The sequence below is a fragment of the Xiphophorus couchianus genome, chromosome 5 (assembly GCF_001444195.1).
Source record: "Xiphophorus couchianus chromosome 5, X_couchianus-1.0, whole genome shotgun sequence".
Classification (NCBI taxonomy): Eukaryota; Metazoa; Chordata; class Actinopteri; order Cyprinodontiformes; family Poeciliidae; genus Xiphophorus; species Xiphophorus couchianus.
In genome coordinates, this window is record NC_040232.1 from 33609919 (window position 1) to 33629279 (window position 19361).

A 19361-nucleotide genomic window follows, 5' to 3' on the forward strand; every position below is an offset into this window, starting at 1 on the left:
AAACTAGGGCTGTACAAACATTTGTGAGCTAATGGGTAAAATAGAGGAATATCAACAACTTTCTGCAGTCTCCATAGCAACAGGATGAGCCTCAGACCAGCTAATGGCGGAGTCCCGAGGTTCAGCGACTATCTGCAACTTTTAGATGCGTTGCTGCTCTAAAACAGGCCACATGTTGTTTCGGTCGACGGTCCTGATGATTAAACACCTTAAGCACACTGACTGAGGGGGGTTGGTATTTTAAAATGATATAAAAACATGGACGTCATAAAGCCGCGTCTTTAGCTGGCGCACGTGTCGACAATAACAACAAAGATGGCGGGGTTTCTATCGCCCACTGCTGTGTTGCTCCGCATCCAGCGAACCTACAGCCTCATAAAACTTTTTTTTTTTTTAAGTTTTATTTACCTGAAACGCTCCTACTCGGCAATGAAACAGAATCCCTCAGTTATTAGTTACCGGAAGATGAAACGCAGCAGACGCTAGGTTCTTGTTCCTCACTTCCGGCTCCATGTTGTAAAGGGTTACTTCTCTTTTTTTCTACTGTTTTTCTTAACTTTCCGAATCTGTGGAGCTTTATTTTTTACCATTACGTTACAAACAACTGTTTACTTACCTCCTCCCTCCTATGTGATCAAAATAGTATTCTTTTTGTGCGCTTGTTTGAGGCTTCTTATTATTATGAATGACAAATGTCAAAACAAACGCTGGCGCAACACCGCCATCTACTGAACGGAGAGTGAACTGAAACGTGACATTTAAAAGGGGGTTGGAAATTATTCGATATCTTTCAGAATAAACTGTTATTAAATAGTTACAAAAATTGGGAACCGTTGGGTTTTCTCTGTTGTACCTTTTTTTTAACAGGGAAAAGGAAATTGAAAATCTCGACAAGTAAAAATTAAACTTTTGCATTTTTTGCTAGCTAACGTGACATTTCAAATTCCAACATCTGAAGGTAAATGAAATGCACTGTATTGGCAGTAACAAGAGTGTATGAATTATGTAACTTCATACCGTTTTTGTTTCCTATGAAATATAAACATCCAGCTAAAAAACAGAGGATTATTTTGAGTCAAATAAAAGGTTGGTTTATATTTATCTGCACCATCAGATTGGTTATTAACTTAAGGTGTCAGAGCTTTAACCTATATTCTATACTTTAGAACGATTCACCTTTCACATCTTAACTAGAATTTCATGATATAATACCTAGATAATTCAAACGAATCGCTTATGTTTCAGAGTGGTATGCTCGACTTGATTTCTAACTTTAGATTCAAAACAATGAACGAAATCATCTATTTTTTTAGCTTCAGCACAAAGAAGACAATAATGCACATTGTTCTATAAAACATACTGCTGTCGGGTTCAAACAGCATATTTTTTTTATTGCTCAGTGTTCTGCAAGGGTATAAGAAGTTTCTTACTTTGCGTCTTTATTGTCCTTATGTACAAGTGTAAGTTACAAACTCACAGAGCAGCTAATGTGGAAACTATGCACACATGTATACCGTTAAAATAAATATAAAAATCAAAGGAAATAAGCCGTAAAAATGTCTTAAAAAACAGTTTTGTTTTCTTTCTTTCTTTCTTTTTTTTTTTGCTGAAATAAATCAAAATTCCTAAAACTCACACCAAGAAATAAAAAATAAAAATTTACACATACACTTTGATTAATCAATCCAGCCCTACTGGGCCCACACAGACATGCAGATACACTATGTTGCATCCAGGTTTTATTTGTTACAAACCACGGGGCGATGTGTGTCCTAAACATTCAACGACTTGCTGTGGTTTGGAACAGGTAAACTATCAATAAAAAAATTTAAAAAATTTTAAACAAAGGCTGCGTTTTAGTTGAGTTCTTGTATCAGGATGTACGGGTTTGTTGCTTTAAATGCTGCAAAATTCTGCACCGAGGGGGGGGACAGACAAAAGAATATTAAAAGGGCAGAAGTAGACAAACATACAACTGTGTGTGTGTGCAAATATGATTAGAATCCATTAAAAACAAAAAAACCAAACAAAAAAACAGTCCAGTAACTATTCGGTAAATAGAAAGAAGTTTTAGATATTACATTTGAGCCTGCATATGGATACAAACAAACAAGAAAAAAAGAAATTCTCTCAAACTGCACAAGAACGTTCTGAACTCATCTGATATGAAACCGTTTCATGGCTGCAAATAAATGTCTGCATATGAAATCCAAATTTGACGAGAGTATGTAAAAATCAGTAATCTGTAAAACATAAATTCAAACGTCCATCCGGTTAACAACTCAAGACTTGAACCAAGCTTGACGCATAAGAAAAAGAAAACGACCTACGCTGTTCAGATCTTTAGTTTGTGACCTACAGGTTAATATTTGGATCATGGCCGCCGACGAGGGAGAGAAGGGGCTCCTCAATTTTAGGTTCTTCACATATTAGTCTAATGTAATAATAATAATAATAATAATAACAATAATTTAAAAAAAGCTAACTTCACCTGAGAATGCAAAGAGGTCTGTGAAAGACATTAACATGCGTGCAATTAAAACCGAAAAAGAAAACAAGCAACAATATACAAAATAGCTATATCTTTGTACATTTATACTTAAAAATTACAGGTCTCCAGATACTTTCTAAATCTGCCTTTTAGCTAACGTGGCTGCACACACACACACACACACACACGTAAAAGGAAACATGATATACTTTAATCCAGACATGAAAGTGGCACTCCGGCCATCGCTGCGCATTTTGTAAAGTGCTCTGAAGTGTAGAGAGAGAGAGAGAGAGAGAGAATCCACAGTTATGTCATGGAGAAACAAAAAAAAAAAAGGATCGTTTTTAACTCGTGTCCCCGGCATGCACACTGCTGCAGACAGCTTGTTTCATCAGCTCTGTGGTGAGATTCATCTGCCTGCACACCAACACAGACACACACACACACACACGCACGCACGCACGCACACACGCACGCAGGGCCTTGCAAAAGATGCCATAATGTCGTAACCTTTGAACTTTTCCCACATCTTGGCTTGGTTTAACTAGGGCTGGGCGATATTTCTTCAAAATAAAATCCCACTTTTCTTTTTTCCTTTGTCATAACTGAACAATTTTTTTCCTGCGTTTTTTTTTTTTTCCTTAAAAAAAAAAAGGAATTGAATATTTTCAAAAAGTGGCTTTTATTTCAGTCGTGCCTTCTGAAAGTCGTACGACGGCGCGTCAAGGCGATACGGGAATGTTTGTTTAATTTGAAGACTGCAGTCACTATATTAGAAGGATAAAGAGGCAATTTTACCAGAAGAATGTCTTAAAATTAATTTTTAAAAAAATAAATGGATCATCACCCAGCACTTTATGCACTTCTTCACGTTTTATTGGGAATTTTGTGATCAACCAGAATAAATAAAATGGTACTAAATTGGAAAGTGAAAGCAAAATGGCTTTGCGAAGAAAGAAATCTGGCATGCATGTGTGTTCACTGCAAGCCTCTCTAAACATGGCTGCCACTGTGACCGACAGCCGGGAGGCCTGTGGTGACTCCGGAGGAGATGCAGAGACCAGCAGGTCAGGTGGAACAATCCGTCGCCGGGGCAACCTGTATTTCTGAGCTAGACGAACTGAACGTTTCGGGCTACAGGCAAAACCCAGAACCCCTCTCAGCTACATGGTGAGACATGGTGGTGGCAGCCTCATGCTGGGGGGAGTCTTGGGCAGAAGAATTTTTGATGAATGAGATTATTTGAAATTATGAACAGGCAGGAATTTAAGCTGTGTGACCCAAAAACACATGCAGGTGTAACTTGATGTGAACTGGGGGATCGGTAAGGTTTTAGAGACGGAGGAGGAGTGAATGTAAATGCACACCACATTTTACCGAGTTTTATCTAGAATAAAATAGGAATCATGTTTGACTTTACATGTTTATGTCTGTAAATCAACAAAACTGGAGGAAAATCTAAGGGCTTTAGCAACGCAACGTCTATGCTTTACGAAAAAATGCGGCCGCCGGAACGTCTCAGAATTAAATCTGTTTTAATTTACAAAATGACTGCTGGTGTGAAGAAACGAATCGCTGTCTTGAATTTAAAGATGGCATTTTAGTAACTTCAAATATGAACACTTTCCACTGAGGTAGGATGAATGGACGGTGCTCCAGCACCATCTCTGCAGCCATGAGGAAGGGGAGGGTTAGGAGGAACCACTCGGAAATACTTGATCTTTGTTCTTGTGTGTTTAAGGGGAAAAAAAATAATTAAAGCAATTTCCCGGTAACAAAGTTTCCTAATTGAATTTGATCTATGTTCTTTTTTTTTTGTCTGAATGCAAAAACAAGAAGTCCAACCACGACAACAACGACTGTGCTGCCTGAACAGATGATGATGATGATGATTGAAGAGAGAAGAGGAAGACTGTAGGCTGGATCCTCAGAGAGGGGCGACCCAGCCGGCACGTTGCAGCGCCGATGACGTTTCATCAGAGTCCTGTAGGTGCGAACCGACGCGCGCGCTCACTCCACCGCGAAGCCGCACGTCTCCTCGATCGCCGTCAGTAGCTTGTCGTACAGTTTGTCGTAGCTCTCGTAGGGAGGAATGTCGATCCGGTTGAAGCTGGAGAAGAACGGAGGGGAGAAGGCAGTCAGTGCGGCATGTTGCTGTCAAACTCTTCGAGGTCGAGAGTTTTCCATGTTTCCCGTTGGCGAGTTCAGTTTCAGGATGACGGATATTTTTCAAGACGGCCACCGTTTTTTGAGTCTTTTAGACCAATTGTTGCCGCAAAATGTTACCCACGTTCATGTGGTGGTGGGCTGCCTTTATGTCACTTCATGACTTCTTGACTTTGGTCGTTCTCTTCATGCAACGTTAAAGTATTAATATGTTCCAAAGTCAGATGCCAAAACTGAAACTGAGGACGTTGCAAAACTCAAACCAGTCGTCAAGAAGATGTGAGACGTAGGTTGAGATAGGCGAGTGTTAGCTTTCAAGAATTGGTGCTTAGCATTAGCTTCTACTAATTCTTTGGATGTTTAGTGGTTTAGTGTTACCTTATGCTATTTTTTTCAATGTTTTAAGCAGGTTAGCATTAGCGTCCACTAATTCTTTGTGATTAGCGGTTTAGGATTAGCTTCCACTGTTTTTTTTTTGTGTGCTCAATTAGTGTTAGCATCTGGAAACATTTTACAATGTGTTGAGTGGTTTAGTGTTAGCATCTGCTAATTTTTAAAATGGTTTTGGCAGTGTACTGTTAGATACTTAAAGTTTTTTATGTGCTTAGTAGCATAGTGTTAGCTTATGCCATTACTTTTTATTTGTTTAATGGTTAATGTTCTTGGTCAGTAAATTAGTGGTCAGTGAACTTAACCAAACATATATTCTCCATTACCACCATGGTGGCCATTTTGAAAAATGTCCACCAGAAAAAAAGAAAGAAAACATAAAAGATTTCTATAGTTCAAATTATGTAGGCTGTGTTTTCACGCCAAACACATTCATTTAATTGCCGGTCTTAATTTTAATCACGGTGGCCATCTTGAACAAAATCCAAAAATTATCAGTAAATATGATTTCAAATTATGCATGATTGTACACAAAAGTGATCCGTTATAAAAAAAAAAATTAAATGAGGAAATTTTGCACAAAAATAAATTTTCCTTGATGACCATGGCAGCCATCTTGAACTTCTCAGTGGCTAGCATATTGTTTTCAAAACAGCAGGCCTCTGGGAACATCTGTGCCACATTAGGTTCTTGTATTCGCATGTGAAAGATTTTGTTAAAATATTCGATTATCTGCTCCACTAATTGGCATAAATACCTGAGCGACTAAACCCGACTAGAACATTTTTACTTCGATCATTTGAACAAGTCTCCTCTGTAATCATTTTTGATGCCTCTCACGTTTGAAGAAACAAAGTCGCTACTGATTGTACATGTTCAATCATGACCAACTGTAAGAAAACTAACAGAGATATATTTTGGAATCATGAAACATAACCTCTGCGCCTCACCAGGTGTGCGCTTTGGGCAGGTTATTGGCGTTGGCATCAATCTGATGAATGGTGAAGAGTCTGGGTCCTGCTGCACCTGCAATGAAAACATACAGTAGGATCGATGAGTTGCAGTGCAGACTGCAACATGCACTATGTTCTGCACATATTGTTAAAAAAAGTGTTTAAATAAATTTCTGTCTACACAAGGGATTGCTGCACAAATCAGTGCTCTACATCGATCAGATGGGCATCTTGAGATACTTACATCTAACCAGCTTTCAGTTACAGTTTTGGCTCAACCATATTAAAATTGCTCTGTGTGTAATCAGACCTGAATGTGACGTTATGCCTGGACTGATCTGAATTTAATTTGGATTCATTGCACATGTTTGTAAAGTTCCTCCAGATGGAATTTCTTGCAATTTGGCCGATAGTACAACAAACCCTACAATGGCTGTGTCTGGCCAGTAGGTGGCGACAACGCTCACGAAAGAGCTTGCGTTTTTCTCAACGCCTTTCGGTTTTTCTCATTTACCTTTTCAGTAAGTTATTAAAACATTTACTGAATTAATGTAGAAATCTCTTAAGGAGAAGCGGAACAAAAGCTAGCCAGGTGCTACGTGCGGCTCCTGGCTTTCTGAAGCGATCTGCTGAAGAGCGGTGAGTGACGTTACGCACCCTGTAAAGCCTTGAAGCCCTGCAGCGGGACTCTGGACGAGCCAGTAACGAACTGCAGCAGCCGGGCCCTCCTCTCCTCGTCGAACGACTCCACGGCTTTCCAGAACCACTTGACAATGTTGCTGTCTGGGGTGCAGTGCTTCAGCCGAGTGTTGGACTTCCAGTCGGCGATGTCGATCTTCCCCAGGCCGCACACGATCAGCTGAAAGCACAGACGTTTTGGTCACCGTGAAACGGAGCACGTTTAGACAAACTAAAACGATAAATAACGAATGAGATGCTCTCGTGGATGCTGGTGTACCTCTAATTCCTTCTCGTCGAAGGACTTGAGCAGGTGCTGCGGGATGACCTCGTTGAAGCCTTTCTGGAGAGCCAGAAACTGAGCCTCGATGCCATGGAGGAAACGCCAGTTCACGTAGAGCCTGCAGACGGGTCCGGAGGAAAACAGGGTTCACGACATTTCTCACACTGACACGGGGAAACTGAAGACGTGGAGCTTTGCGTGGCTGTTCTCTCCGCCAGTTGTTCTGTACCTGACATACTCCTTCTTGGTGTCCTCCGTCACCGGGATGCTCTTCCCGTTGGGCTTCAGCTCGTGTGGGATGATTTCTCCGTAAGCGTTGTGCTCCACGCAGAAAGTGTGGTCCAGGACCCCTGTGATGTCATTGTCCCTGAGGAGCAGAGATTCTTTAGTACTCAGCGGACTGAACTCTGACAGAACCGCTCCGTCTCTATGCTGATGAAACTGGTTTTTACTGTCACGTAAACATGTTTGTTTGCAGGCTGCATTAGACATTATCCAGTCACATTTGATATCAAGCCCCCACTACCAACAAAAAACCAATGAAATTATAATCCCATTAAATTGGTGCGTCTTCAATTCGACCAACAAACACTTTGTTGATCCCAAAGGGAAATTAAATGTAACTCAATTATTCACGTTTCTTCAGAGTTGCTGTAGATACTGAAAGCAGAGGGAAGGAATTATCTCCAGTAGCAGTCTGTATTACAGTGAATCTGAAGAAGCCTCTGACTGAAGACACTGTACAGTTGTATGCCAGGTTGTTGATTTTATGAAGAGTCATTCTTTGCACCATCGTCTCCTGTTGTTCTACAGCAGTACCCAGAACATAAAATAAGATATTTCATTATTTTACTATAATAATAAAATAATAGTAAAATAATAAAATATCTTAAACCCATTAAAACACATATTTAATAGGTCTAAAAATGGTTTTATTTATTTTAAAGAAAAGACAACAGATCTTACAAGATCAAACAAGATCTTATTCCCATTTGTAATATTTTGTTTTTATTATCTACTACTTTTATTTCATATCTTCAGGTAACTGGATACAATCATTACAAATATTGTTTTAACAATGTTTTCTTCAAATAGATACTTTTGGTGCCGTGTTGTTAACATTTTGTGTAGATGAGTCTAGATGAACAAAGTGTCGAATCCTGACATAGAGCATCCATCCTTAGCTTAAACTAGTCTGAGTTATTGTAAGAGTTAAGCTGCTGCATGTTTAAACTGACGGGCGATATTAAATGCTTTGCTCATCATATTTACTCTCTAAATGTCCATGTTTAGAGATGCTAATTACACCATAATCTCTCTGCTGTCCCTCAACCTCAACTAGATCCGGGATGATGGGAAACGACAGAAACATTTAATTTGGCTGCACTAAGCAGGTTTTAATTGGCTTTTTCAGTCTAAAAAAGTAACATTTAAGTGAATTGGAATCCTTAACTTAATTCAATTTGTATTTAAAATGGCTTTTTATTTGATCCAGATTAGATCTGAGTGGATAATTGTTGCGTTACATTAACAGCAATTTTCCCACCTGTTTGTCAGCCTATTTGTTTAATTGAAAACAATCTGCTGACATCGAGATCACCAGTTTGAATAATGGCACCAAATACATCAGTATTTACATAATAAAATAAATATTCATCTCGTGTCAAAATGTGACTAATGTGTCAAAAAGCTTTGCCTTTTTTTCCACTGCTGCCTTTCTCAGTGGAGAGGTTTCACTGACTCGGCACCAGAGGGCGCTACAGTTAAGACTGTTGATGTGTTTTTTGGTTAACCATTTCTATTTTTTTCATTTAGATTTTTTTTTAACAACAATGTTAGAGGATGTGGACATTGACAAACTAAAGCAGCAGGAAATCTAAATTAATAGAATTAAAATAAAACAAAACAAAACAAATGCTTTTAAAAGCAATGTCTGATCCTGGCAACAACATTAGGGTAGAAGTGACCACACTCTTGTGTCCAACCACTTCATTATGACTTTTCTTCTTCTACTTCTCTTCATGAAAGCTGAGTAATAAGACTTAAACATAAGAATTTAAAAGCTTTAAATGTCCACATGTCTAGCAGTTATGTTTTGACTATTGACGGATTAAGAAATACGTCTCTACTTACAAGATCCAAACGAGGCTGTTGTGGAGGTCGGGGTCGACAGACTCCATGTCGTCCAGCGTGATTGGTTTCCCAAGCAGCTGTTTGTAAAACGGCAACGTGAAGCCTCCGTCGATGTAGTGGCCGTGAAACACCGCCATGCCCATGATGCGGCCCACAAAGTGGAAGTATGACAGGTGTTCCTGCAGGTTACGAACAGCGTTTACCTGGATTCTGATTGCATTTGCTCAAATAATATCACAAACGATGACGAAATCGAACTCAAAAGTCTTACAGTTTTGTATATTCAAATAAGCCAATACGTTGAGATTATCCTTACTGGGTTGACAGCAGAGTCTGGGTTAATCTGTAGAGTGTAGATGTCGTCTCTGGAGTACTGGAACAAGCCGTAATATGGGTTCAACATCTCGTGCGACAGCAGGTACAACCATTCCCTGAAACACCATTTGAGTCAGCTCGAAGTCTTTACGTCAAATCTGTTAATCGTCAACATGCGTGGTCTCAAAGACGACTTACCGAGCAACTCCTCCATAGTCCAGTCCCTCTTCTCCTCTGAATTTTATCATCAGTCTTTTCCAGAGATCCTTCGGACGCATCTTCATCACTTGTCGATACGACTCCTGAGGGTCAGGACAGACAGCAGAACCGTACAGTCGACTTAGCAAAACTTGTGTTACAATCGAACAAGCTGAGTGAGACACAGGCTGATGTGGTAAAATCGCGCCATCGTCTGACCTGGTTAAATAAAAGGCTAAATGAAATATTGTTATGGAAAAGATTGGCATTTTGACTTCTCTAAAGAACGCTGTAGGACCAACGCTGACCCTGAAAAGCACCAAGTACTTATGGATGTCTGGAACGAAGATAGCAACATTTAAAAAAAAGAAATTCCAGTTTTGGACTGGAAATGACTGACTTAATAAATTCAAATATGAAATACATGCCCAGGAATTTGTAAAAAAAATAATAATTAAAAAAATTAAAAAATAGGGCAAAAGTAACTCTTGGCCTATTTAAGGTCGCTACGTATTTTTGTACTTTTACAAACTTCATTGGCTAAGTTTGTGTGCATCATCAAGCAATTTGGCTCACATTGTATAAGCATTAAATGTAAATGTAAAAACTTTAGAGGACATAAATCTTTCACAGTCAAAAAGCTTTCAGCTCCTTTTTTTAGCCCTTTGTGGCCAATTATGTTGAATTCTTAATGATAATAAGTTCTTTCAGTTTAGTTTTTTTTCTTCACGCATTTGGAATAAACTTAAGCTAGTTTGTAAAGCTAAATCTTAATTATCACAGTTGAAAATGTTGTGATCACTTTGGTAACTTTTAGACCGTCCCATTGATTAAGAGATTAAGATGGCACCGGGTGGCGTGGTGGAGACGCTTTTTGTTTTGTTTTTCAAATGTCCGATGTGACGACGGGAGGGTTTTGAACTTGTAGGAATAGATTAAGTTAACTTTCATTTACGTCTATGTCTTAAGACATTATTAGTTATTATTTTGTCTGAATTGTGCTAGAAACATTTTTTAAACAATCAAGTCGGAAGTGTGTTTAACAAAAACTCCATGTTTTTGCTTTTTCTTGGAATAATTTTGGTTTTAGAAATTAAAAAGGCAGCGGCGGGGCCTTTTTAAGAAAAAATACAAATTTGAATGACTACATGTATGGACTAAAGTCCCAGAATGATAAAGGAAAGATGGACAAACATACCGAGAGATGAATAGACATGTGGATAGAAAACCAGATGGACCAGTACAAGTGCAATGAACAAACCTTCAGACAGAGAAAGTCTGGAAATGCAAATATTTTTCATCATTCTTATTTAAAGAAAAAAAAAGAAAAGACCTCATTTCCAGACCCTCATTAATAGAAAGTCACAAAGGCTGTAAGAAGCATCAATAGTGCTTATGACACCAGCATTTCATCCATGCTGGTGGAAACCTGCACTACTGGTTCCTGCTTGGAAACATCAGAAGAATCCGCAGAGCAGGTTCAGGAACTTCCTCCTTCCACGTCAAAACGGGATGAAGTCATCGTTTTCAGAGATCAGCTTGTAGTTAAGAACTTATGTTTGGCCATGAACGCTCGCCACTGCTGTCTTCACTCCGCCGCTCGCCCGGCGCCCCCTCCCCTCCGCCTCGCCCCCGTTACTTTAGCTGCTGAAATCACGCAGAAGGAATGCCTTTGCCTCAGCTGAACAAATGATTGGAAGAGCAAGAAAGAAAGCAGAGTTATGGCTGCGCGGTGTTGTGAGAATCGAGGGTTTTCTGCTCGGTTTTGGAAATCAAGAGGCAGGTCCTCACAAAAAGAAAATCTTAAAAATGCACGACACGGGAGTTTGTGCGATTTTCCCACGGTAAAATTTTACGTTTTCAAAGCAAGTTTACCTTGGAGATAAAAACAATACAAATGAACTAAAGAGGGCAGTTTAAATTCACTACTGTATATAATTTATTACTGTTATTAATAAGATATTGTGATAGTATTCTACACTCTGCAGCGCGGACAAGATAAACTAAAATGTAGCAACATTTTATGCTTTGAAATGTCTCTCTCAGACAGCCTCTTCAACTGGTCTGGAAAAGTTACAAAAATTATTCCCGTTAAGTTTTCTGACATTAAGCAAATAGAAATAATTTTAGTAATTCTAACCGACGTAAGACAAATACAGTTTGATCTGATTTAACTTCAAACAGTAAGGGAAATAATGTACTTATTTGTAAAAATGTCTTTTAGGTCGGATCTTGTGATTGTGGAATTATGTTATTTATATGAATAATTTTCATTTTGGTCTTTCCACATAATTATTTTGGTCGGTCTGATTATGTAATCTTTGAATATTAACTCTCCTGTGGTCTTAAGATACAGGGTCATTTGGCCTTCTTCAGTTTTTTTACTCTGTAAAAACTGACCCCACGTCCGCTTTTACGAGTTTTGTTGTGGGTGGTTTCGGGAACTGACGGTCTGACAGGACTTCCCCACTTTCCCGCTGTCTGACCGTGACATTTGCTGCACTCTTCCTCAGTTAAATGACTGATATTTTGCTACTTGAGTAGCCTTTTTAACATTTTACTCTAAAGTTAAAAGTAATTTCTTGGACGGCTACTTTTCACTTTTACTCAAGTAAAGATATGTTGAAGTAGTGCTGCTCTCACTCGAGCACAACTTTTGGCTCCTCTACGCACCTAGGGGGACATGGAACCATTTTCAAGAATTTCAAGCACCCGTACGGTGATGCATAATGTAAAAATGCAAGTTGAATCAGTTCTCCCTGGATATATTTATGCGTTTATTAAACAAATTTAGTTTTAAAGACCACTATTAAAGGTCAGGCAAAGGCTGTAGCTGAAAATCAGCATTCCTAGGTGCTTAGTGTTTAAAAGACGTCAGTTTAGTCTTCTTTGTGTTCTTCTTCTTTTTACCTCGAAGATCTCCTCCCGGCTGACCTCGATGCGGCAGTGGCCGGCTTGCGGCTGCTGCTGCGAGAGCTCCTGCCGGAGAATCTTCAGCTTCTGCACCAGGTCTCTCTTGTACTTGGGCACCGTCAGACACTCCGCCTCTTCCGGCAGCTGAGCGGGAGACAGAGCCTGCGGAGGGACTCCGGGACCACCCTGGTCCTTTAGCTGTGGTGGATGACTGCAGGAGGAAATGAAGACAAATGAGGAAAGATAAGATTGTTTTTACTCTATAAGAAAAAAAAAAAAAAGTTGAAACCAAAGCCATTTCTTCCAGTTGTGACATCAAAAGGTGAATGTAATTAGGAGGGCCGCGTTTTTTTCCTGTTTATCGCTCTAAATCCGGTGGATGTGATGGATTTGCGTGGACATGAAGAGAGGAGGAATGTGTAGTGCAGGGAATTCCCAGACCTCTTCCTCTCATGTGTGCTTCCAACCACAGACCGGTGGAGTTTTGTCAAAAATTCCCTCTCTACCCTCAAACTCATCGCCGGTGTTAAAACAACAGCCCTTTAAGCCCTGCAGAGAATCTGATCCCGGGTCTGTGTGAGCAGGCGAGGCGCGCTACCAGACGCTCGGTAAATAGAGCCACCAGAAAAGACGCAGAAAGGGAAATAAACCGAATAAGCAGAAACACACAAGCTCCCTCACAGCGGCCTGGCGCTCCTCGCCAACGCTACTTATAGGGTTGTGTTTTCTCAGCTCATCAGGATCCCGTATTTTTCTTCAAATTCAGCAACTGTTTTCCTTCTTATGTATAAAAAAGCCCTTTAAATCATTCTTCCAGCTGTTTCTGTCTCAACTCTATGTCAAATATTTCCCGTCTACTAGAAACTTCAAGGAAGAAAAAAAAAGGGGGTTGGTCACAGCCGAATCCTTGAAGGTGACTTCAATGTCTTTGTTTTGCTTTAAGTAACACAAAAAAGTGGTTTCAACAAAATATTTTGGATTCTTCAATTGGTTGGTGTTCCTTTTTCATGAATTTGTCAATTCAGAGTCACAAATGGCTCTTTGGACCTTTGCACAATTAAAATAAACATATTAAGAAAAAATAATAACTGTGCAGGAAGAAGTAAAAGTACAATGGGCCTATATAAAGTCTCCCCACAGTCTTTATGACCTTCATAAATCTTATCAACAAAAAGACAAATTTGAAAAATGTTAAAGTCAGTAAGAATCTGCAAATTCTTTAACAGAGTAAAGAACCAACTAATGTTTTTAAATATACCTGTAATAATAACGCAGGTTTTAACAGTATATTCAAGAAATAATTGCACTGACTTTCTGCTACAGAATGATACTAAAAATTAGCAGCAATACTTTCTAAAACTAGTCTTCTTTTCATTAGGTGGGTACTTTCTTGAACATAATTTTTCAGAAATGTTAACGTCCTGTAAAAGACAATGCCAAAGTGTTTTTTCTTTATTTAAAAACCCAAAATATATAAATAAAATGGGGTTCCTTTAAAAATAACAAATTCAAAAATAATAAGTTGTCTTTTCTTTCCCCAAAAGGTAATTTGTGGCTCTGAAGGAGTTTTTCTTAGCTGGACCGAAGGTAAAAATGGCTCTTTGGACTGTAAAGGTTGCAGACCTGCTGGAAGTTAAACTAATTTTATACTTCAAACTTGTTCAGTTGTGTTTATTTGTTCAGTAACTCTTAACAACTAAAAGTACCCATTATGCTCATTTACTTGCAGACGGTGCAGTTTTAAAGTCCATTAAAATGGCAATAAAAATAATTGCGAGAAACCGGTCCAGGGAATCATACCATCAATATAACTGGCTGTAAAGTATTTATGCTGACATTCCTTAGTTAGTGATATCGTCCATTTATCGATATGCAGGCAAACTGATCAATGTGTTATTTATTTTGGGCCGCATCGTCCAGCAACTATACTATTTTCAACTAAACCCTCAGCTGTTCTGAGGAGGGAGAGAAAAGGACAAAAGCATGTTGGACAAAAATAAACCATAATCCAGTTTGGGGATTTACAAAACTCAACGGGTTCAATTTCTTCTTCTTCTGTTGAGAGAGAATCGGATCAAGTCTGGACAAAGGTGAGCTCTCTAGTGTTGGCCTGCTCCAGCCCACACTGTGGTGTCTGTGGTGAAACGCCTGGGTGGGCTTCAGAAAAACATATTCTTTCCTCCAGCAGGACAGCAGCCCTCCTTCTCCTTTGAGAAGACGCTGAGCCAGCAGAGGACCTCTTCAGAAAAGGCTTCTGTCCTCCGCCGGGAGGGGAGAATCAGAGCTGCAGTCGGCCAGACAACAGCGAGTGAACCAAGTTAGATCGATGATGGAGGAGAGGCCCGGTGAGGCGGAAGAAGACAGTCCTCCACCATCGCCAGCACTGGTGCACTTTAGGTCTCCAACTCAGTGGGTTTAAAAGTAGCCTATGTATCTATTTGGGCTCCCTGGGCTGTATGGCTGCAGTGTTTTCACTAGTGTATCCCCTGTATAATCAAGTCCACTGCTATTTATTTCTTTGGCAGGCGCCGGGGCTTCTCGCATGTTAAAGAAAGGGTAAGACTTCAGCGCAGCAGTCTTGAAAACCACTTTAGCAAAGCAAGGAAAGATGCCCTAAAACAAAGTAGAAGGACCTTGTGTTGATTATAAGACTCGGGAACTGTGTAATAAAACAAAACTTTAATGAATAGCTTATTTTGAGGGAATAGCATCAAAGTTCATCCTGTGTTACTTTCCAAATATGATGGTAAATGCAGAAAACACAAACCCAAAAAGCCAAGTCATACTGCAAAAGCTACTTGAAACTGGGACTGCAACTAATGATTATTTTAGTAACCAAGTATTCTGTCAATTATTCTGATGATTAACTGGTTATTCTGACGATTAATCAGTTATTCTAATGATTAATCGGTTAAAAATTGGTACATTCTGACGATTAATCGGTTATTCTGATGATTGATCGGTTAAAAATTGGCACATCCTGCTGATTTTGATTTAGTCACTTATTTGTACAATATTAGATATACATTAAAACATGCAAATAAGTATTTCGATATCTTGTTTAAATTAGAAAATAAGCAAAAAAAATAGGAGGAATAATTAATTGGATAGCAAAAGATGCCTAAATATAGATTTCATTATTTTTTATTTTTAAACAGAATTTGAATCAGATGAAACTAAAATTACAACTTGAGGAGTTCTGGGTAAAACATATTTATTGACAAGCTTTTTTATTTTATCTTAAATGCAAATAAATAAATTTTTCGTAAAGTTTTGGCTTAATTACTGTTCTGACCGTGTTGTTCTTTCATCCAATGGTACATTTTAGAATCTGTATACTCCAATTAGCGATTAATCAAATACTGAATTAGCTGACAATAATTTCAACAATTAATTAACAATGTCCTACCTGAAACATAAGAACACTGTTTTGAATTCAAAATGTTCCTGATTGACAGTTTTCAGCAACTGCTGGTTGAGACAGATGGAACAGGAAAAGAAGGAAAACATTGTGAAGATTCGCCTGAACTGAATGGCCTGCAGCTGAACCTGCAGAGTCGTGATATGCCTTGATCCTCTTAATTTATCTGCACTGCGTCTTTACTGCATGATAACGAGCGCTCATCTGCATGTGGCTCCTTTCACACATTCGTTGAAAAGTGCCATGATGACTGACTAACTATAGCGGTGTGAAAGCCACAGCAGCTGCACTCTAGAGACCAGAGAGTTAACAGGAGCCTGTAGGAGAACCTTCAGACTCTCACTTTTCTGTCGTACAACAGAAAATACCCAGGAAATGCCTAAAACATGCCAATGAAAGACTGACCTCTAACATTCTTTCCAAACAGGAAATTTTTTCTGGCGTCAGAAATAAAAACAAGAGAAACTGCAGGACAGGAGAAGCAGACTTGCGGTGATGAACAAAGTGTCTACTGAGTTCAACAGGTCTGCTGTGAGAACAGTGAGAAATGAAAAAAGGCTTGCAAATCAGTCAGTCATTGATATGACAGCACCTGCTGTAGGTCAACAGAAATCCAGTGGATATCATACTTTAAGCAACAGGAGCATGAGGAAACATTCAACGTCAAAGTGCTATAACTTCACATATGCAGCACTTTGCACTTTGTTTCAGTTATTTTATTGGGTTTTTATGTAAAAGGTATGACTGTGAGGCTGATTTTTTTTTCTCTACATGGTTTATGAATTTATTTTTAGATACAAAGTGTGGTGTGCATCTATATTCACTCTTCCTGATTCAATCGTCTTTTCTTTACCAGCTTCACTCATCTATAGAGTGAAACTTTTGCCCATTCTTTTGTGGAAAACAGCTAAAGCCGATTTATTGTCTGGACTTTGACTGGGTTGCTCTAAAACATGACTTGATCAAAACTAGAGCTGCAACGATTCACAAATTTGGGCTGATATCGATATCCAATAATATTGTTGTTATGGCCACTAAATGATATTTACTGATATTGTCTATATATTTCACTTTTGACAAAGTGAAATATATTCTCTGCTTCTCTGTTCTCTGCTTCAGTTAAACTCCCCACAATCCTGCGCTGCATGATTGTCAATGTGACATCATCAATCTCCTCCAGAAACCAATGGCAACAAGGTGGAAATAAATATCAGTCGTCAATATCGGCCTAGTTTTATTTGTCAGACCTATGTTGATTTGTTAAAAAATAATCAATATCGGCCAGTACCAATGTATCATATCCCTAATCAAAACCAACCCATAGTAGCTCAGGCTTTGTCTGTATGTTTCTGTGAGCCTCGAGAACTCCACACACACTGTCTGCAGACGGATGAGATTTCATAGTCATCAACATCTCTCGTGACAAAGTCCTTAATTTCCCACAATCCAAATGGACGCTAGCAAGTTTGATGAGCTTGTTGGCAACTAGCCTCGTTTGTTCTCCACCAGGGCAGCCACCGCACACCTGTTCGCCGCTGTGCGTCTTTACGATTGGTTGTAAAGCCTGGTGCTTGGTTTCCCAGCTTGGTGTCATTTACAAAGCAGTTTTATGTAAACACCGTCTCCCGTCGAGCACTTTAAGTGAGTACTATGAGTACGTGGTCGTAAAAACGTACTTAAGAGCGGGCGTTTCCAGCAGACGTCCGCCATGAGCCTCAAGCACGCGCGGACCTTCGTGGGTTCTGCTGTTTTTAGCATATTCTGTCCATTTTTGGATAAATGAGGGTTTGTGACATGTACAAAGATTGAGATAACAAAGGAGGCTAAATACAATGTGACAAAAGGTGAGAAATGTAAAGATGTGTAGAGGGGCACTGTAAAAGTAGAATCCCTTTGTCACAGCAACAAAAAACCTGAATTTATCTGACTTTGTAGAGCTAATTTCCTGGTGTTTTCAGTCACAAGTCTTAGTTTTGTCAACCCGACAGTTGGTGTTTGCACTCGTCCTCCACAGGTTAAATCCACCACACACACATTTTATATATATATACTTAAACATACTCAACACTTCTTAAAACATCAGTGCAAATATTGATGTACATGTCACAAAGATTTACAGCTTGGTTGGGAAAACACCGAGCCACTGATGCCCATCTAAAAATACCCTCTCCAAACACTGATGTAATCTCCCAAGCAGACTTTTTCTGCTGGTGCAAAAGAAGGAAGCAGAGTATGTGAGAGACAGTGTGGTACACCACAGCCATGCAGATGTGTCTGACTGTCTGACAACTCAAGGCCTTCATCATCCCAGGTAAAATGCAACAGTCGCAGTCAGATCTAGAGCAGCGGAGAGCCGAGGTGCAAAATGTGCAAAACGTCAGATCAGTTCGTAAATGCACAATCTGTTCATCTTGCAGACAAAACAAAAGCTTTCTGTTTGGAGGGGTGTATTAAAAAAAAAATAAAGGAAACTGTTACAAAACAAAAGCCAAGCAAAAATGTGTGGTATTTCAGCAATGGAAGGACATTTGATAGACTGAACTTCTGCGTAGTTTTTATGCCAAAGTGGAATAAAAAATATTTGAAAAACACAATAAAGTTATTTTCTCGGCTGCCATTTTATGAGTCTAGATTAAATAAATGGTCATTAGAGAATCCGAAAATTATGGAAAGTGAAATTATGAGAAAATTAAAAAGTTTTATTATTCTAAATAGGAAAATATTACATGTCTTCACACACACACAAAATTTCAAAATGAGAGCTTGAGAATAGAGACAACAGCAACGGTGTTTAGGTATTTAAATAGGATTTTAATTTTTCTTTTGTTTGTTTAACCAAAGCAACCCATATTCCTGTTATAGCACAATGTTTAAAATAAATCTAAGTTTCCTTTTCAAACTACCACAGATGACCCTGTTAAAATTCAAGTATATTTCTCCAAAACTATTTAGTAAATTGTGCATGAAAACAAAACAAAAAAGCTTTAAGAAAAGAGTTTGTCTATAAAATAAAAACACTCAAAAGTAGCATTTGATGCAAAACTCAAACACATCTCTTCTGTTTGTGTGGGTCCTGTGTTTAGTGCCATGGCCTTTGTCTCTTAATCTGTAAATAATTTAACTGCATGGTGAACAGAAAGTCCAGGTGTAGCGCATTTTGGAAAAGGAGAAAAAAAGAGAAATATTGAATGTTTGAGTGATTGGGATCAGATTCTTTCCATTCAGAGGAAACAAACCCTCATTCAGAGTTTAATCATTTGATCACAGCCTCTGAAAGGTGAAGTTGAATGAATGTCGACTGAAAGCTGTGAAGCAGAAACCAATGATGTAGTAACGACCAATAACTAATACCTGTCAATAATGTAGTACTTTAAAACTTTCACGTAACTTGTGTATGGGTATATGGATGTGTGTGCAATA

At 38.9% G+C, this 19361-nt stretch overlaps 1 protein-coding gene and 1 long non-coding RNA gene across 3 annotated transcripts in view; one reads left to right on the top strand and one right to left on the bottom strand.

Moving 5' to 3' along the window:
- The first annotated feature begins 1346 nt into the window (after nucleotides 1-1346).
- On the top strand, nucleotides 1347-3445 carry LOC114144714 (uncharacterized). Its single transcript, XR_003595530.1, has 2 exons — nucleotides 1347-2679; nucleotides 2925-3445. It is a non-coding gene; the product is annotated as an uncharacterized LOC114144714 (long non-coding RNA).
- An 853-nt stretch (nucleotides 3446-4298) lies between these two features.
- Nucleotides 4299-19361, bottom strand: part of LOC114144713 (E3 ubiquitin-protein ligase SMURF2-like) — a 57359-nt gene continuing 42296 nt past the window's right edge. For both annotated transcript variants that reach the window (XM_028017800.1, XM_028017799.1), the window contains exons 12-20: nucleotides 12518-12731; nucleotides 9608-9711; nucleotides 9411-9525; nucleotides 9095-9273; nucleotides 7191-7328; nucleotides 6959-7079; nucleotides 6658-6859; nucleotides 5998-6073; nucleotides 4299-4601 (exon numbers count right to left, since the gene is read on the bottom strand). In XM_028017800.1, the coding sequence (XP_027873601.1) occupies nucleotides 4502-4601; nucleotides 5998-6073; nucleotides 6658-6859; nucleotides 6959-7079; nucleotides 7191-7328; nucleotides 9095-9273; nucleotides 9411-9525; nucleotides 9608-9711; nucleotides 12518-12731 (1249 nt within the window). In that variant the 3' untranslated portion in view covers nucleotides 4299-4501. The remainder of the gene's footprint in view (nucleotides 4602-5997; nucleotides 6074-6657; nucleotides 6860-6958; nucleotides 7080-7190; nucleotides 7329-9094; nucleotides 9274-9410; nucleotides 9526-9607; nucleotides 9712-12517; nucleotides 12732-19361) is intronic.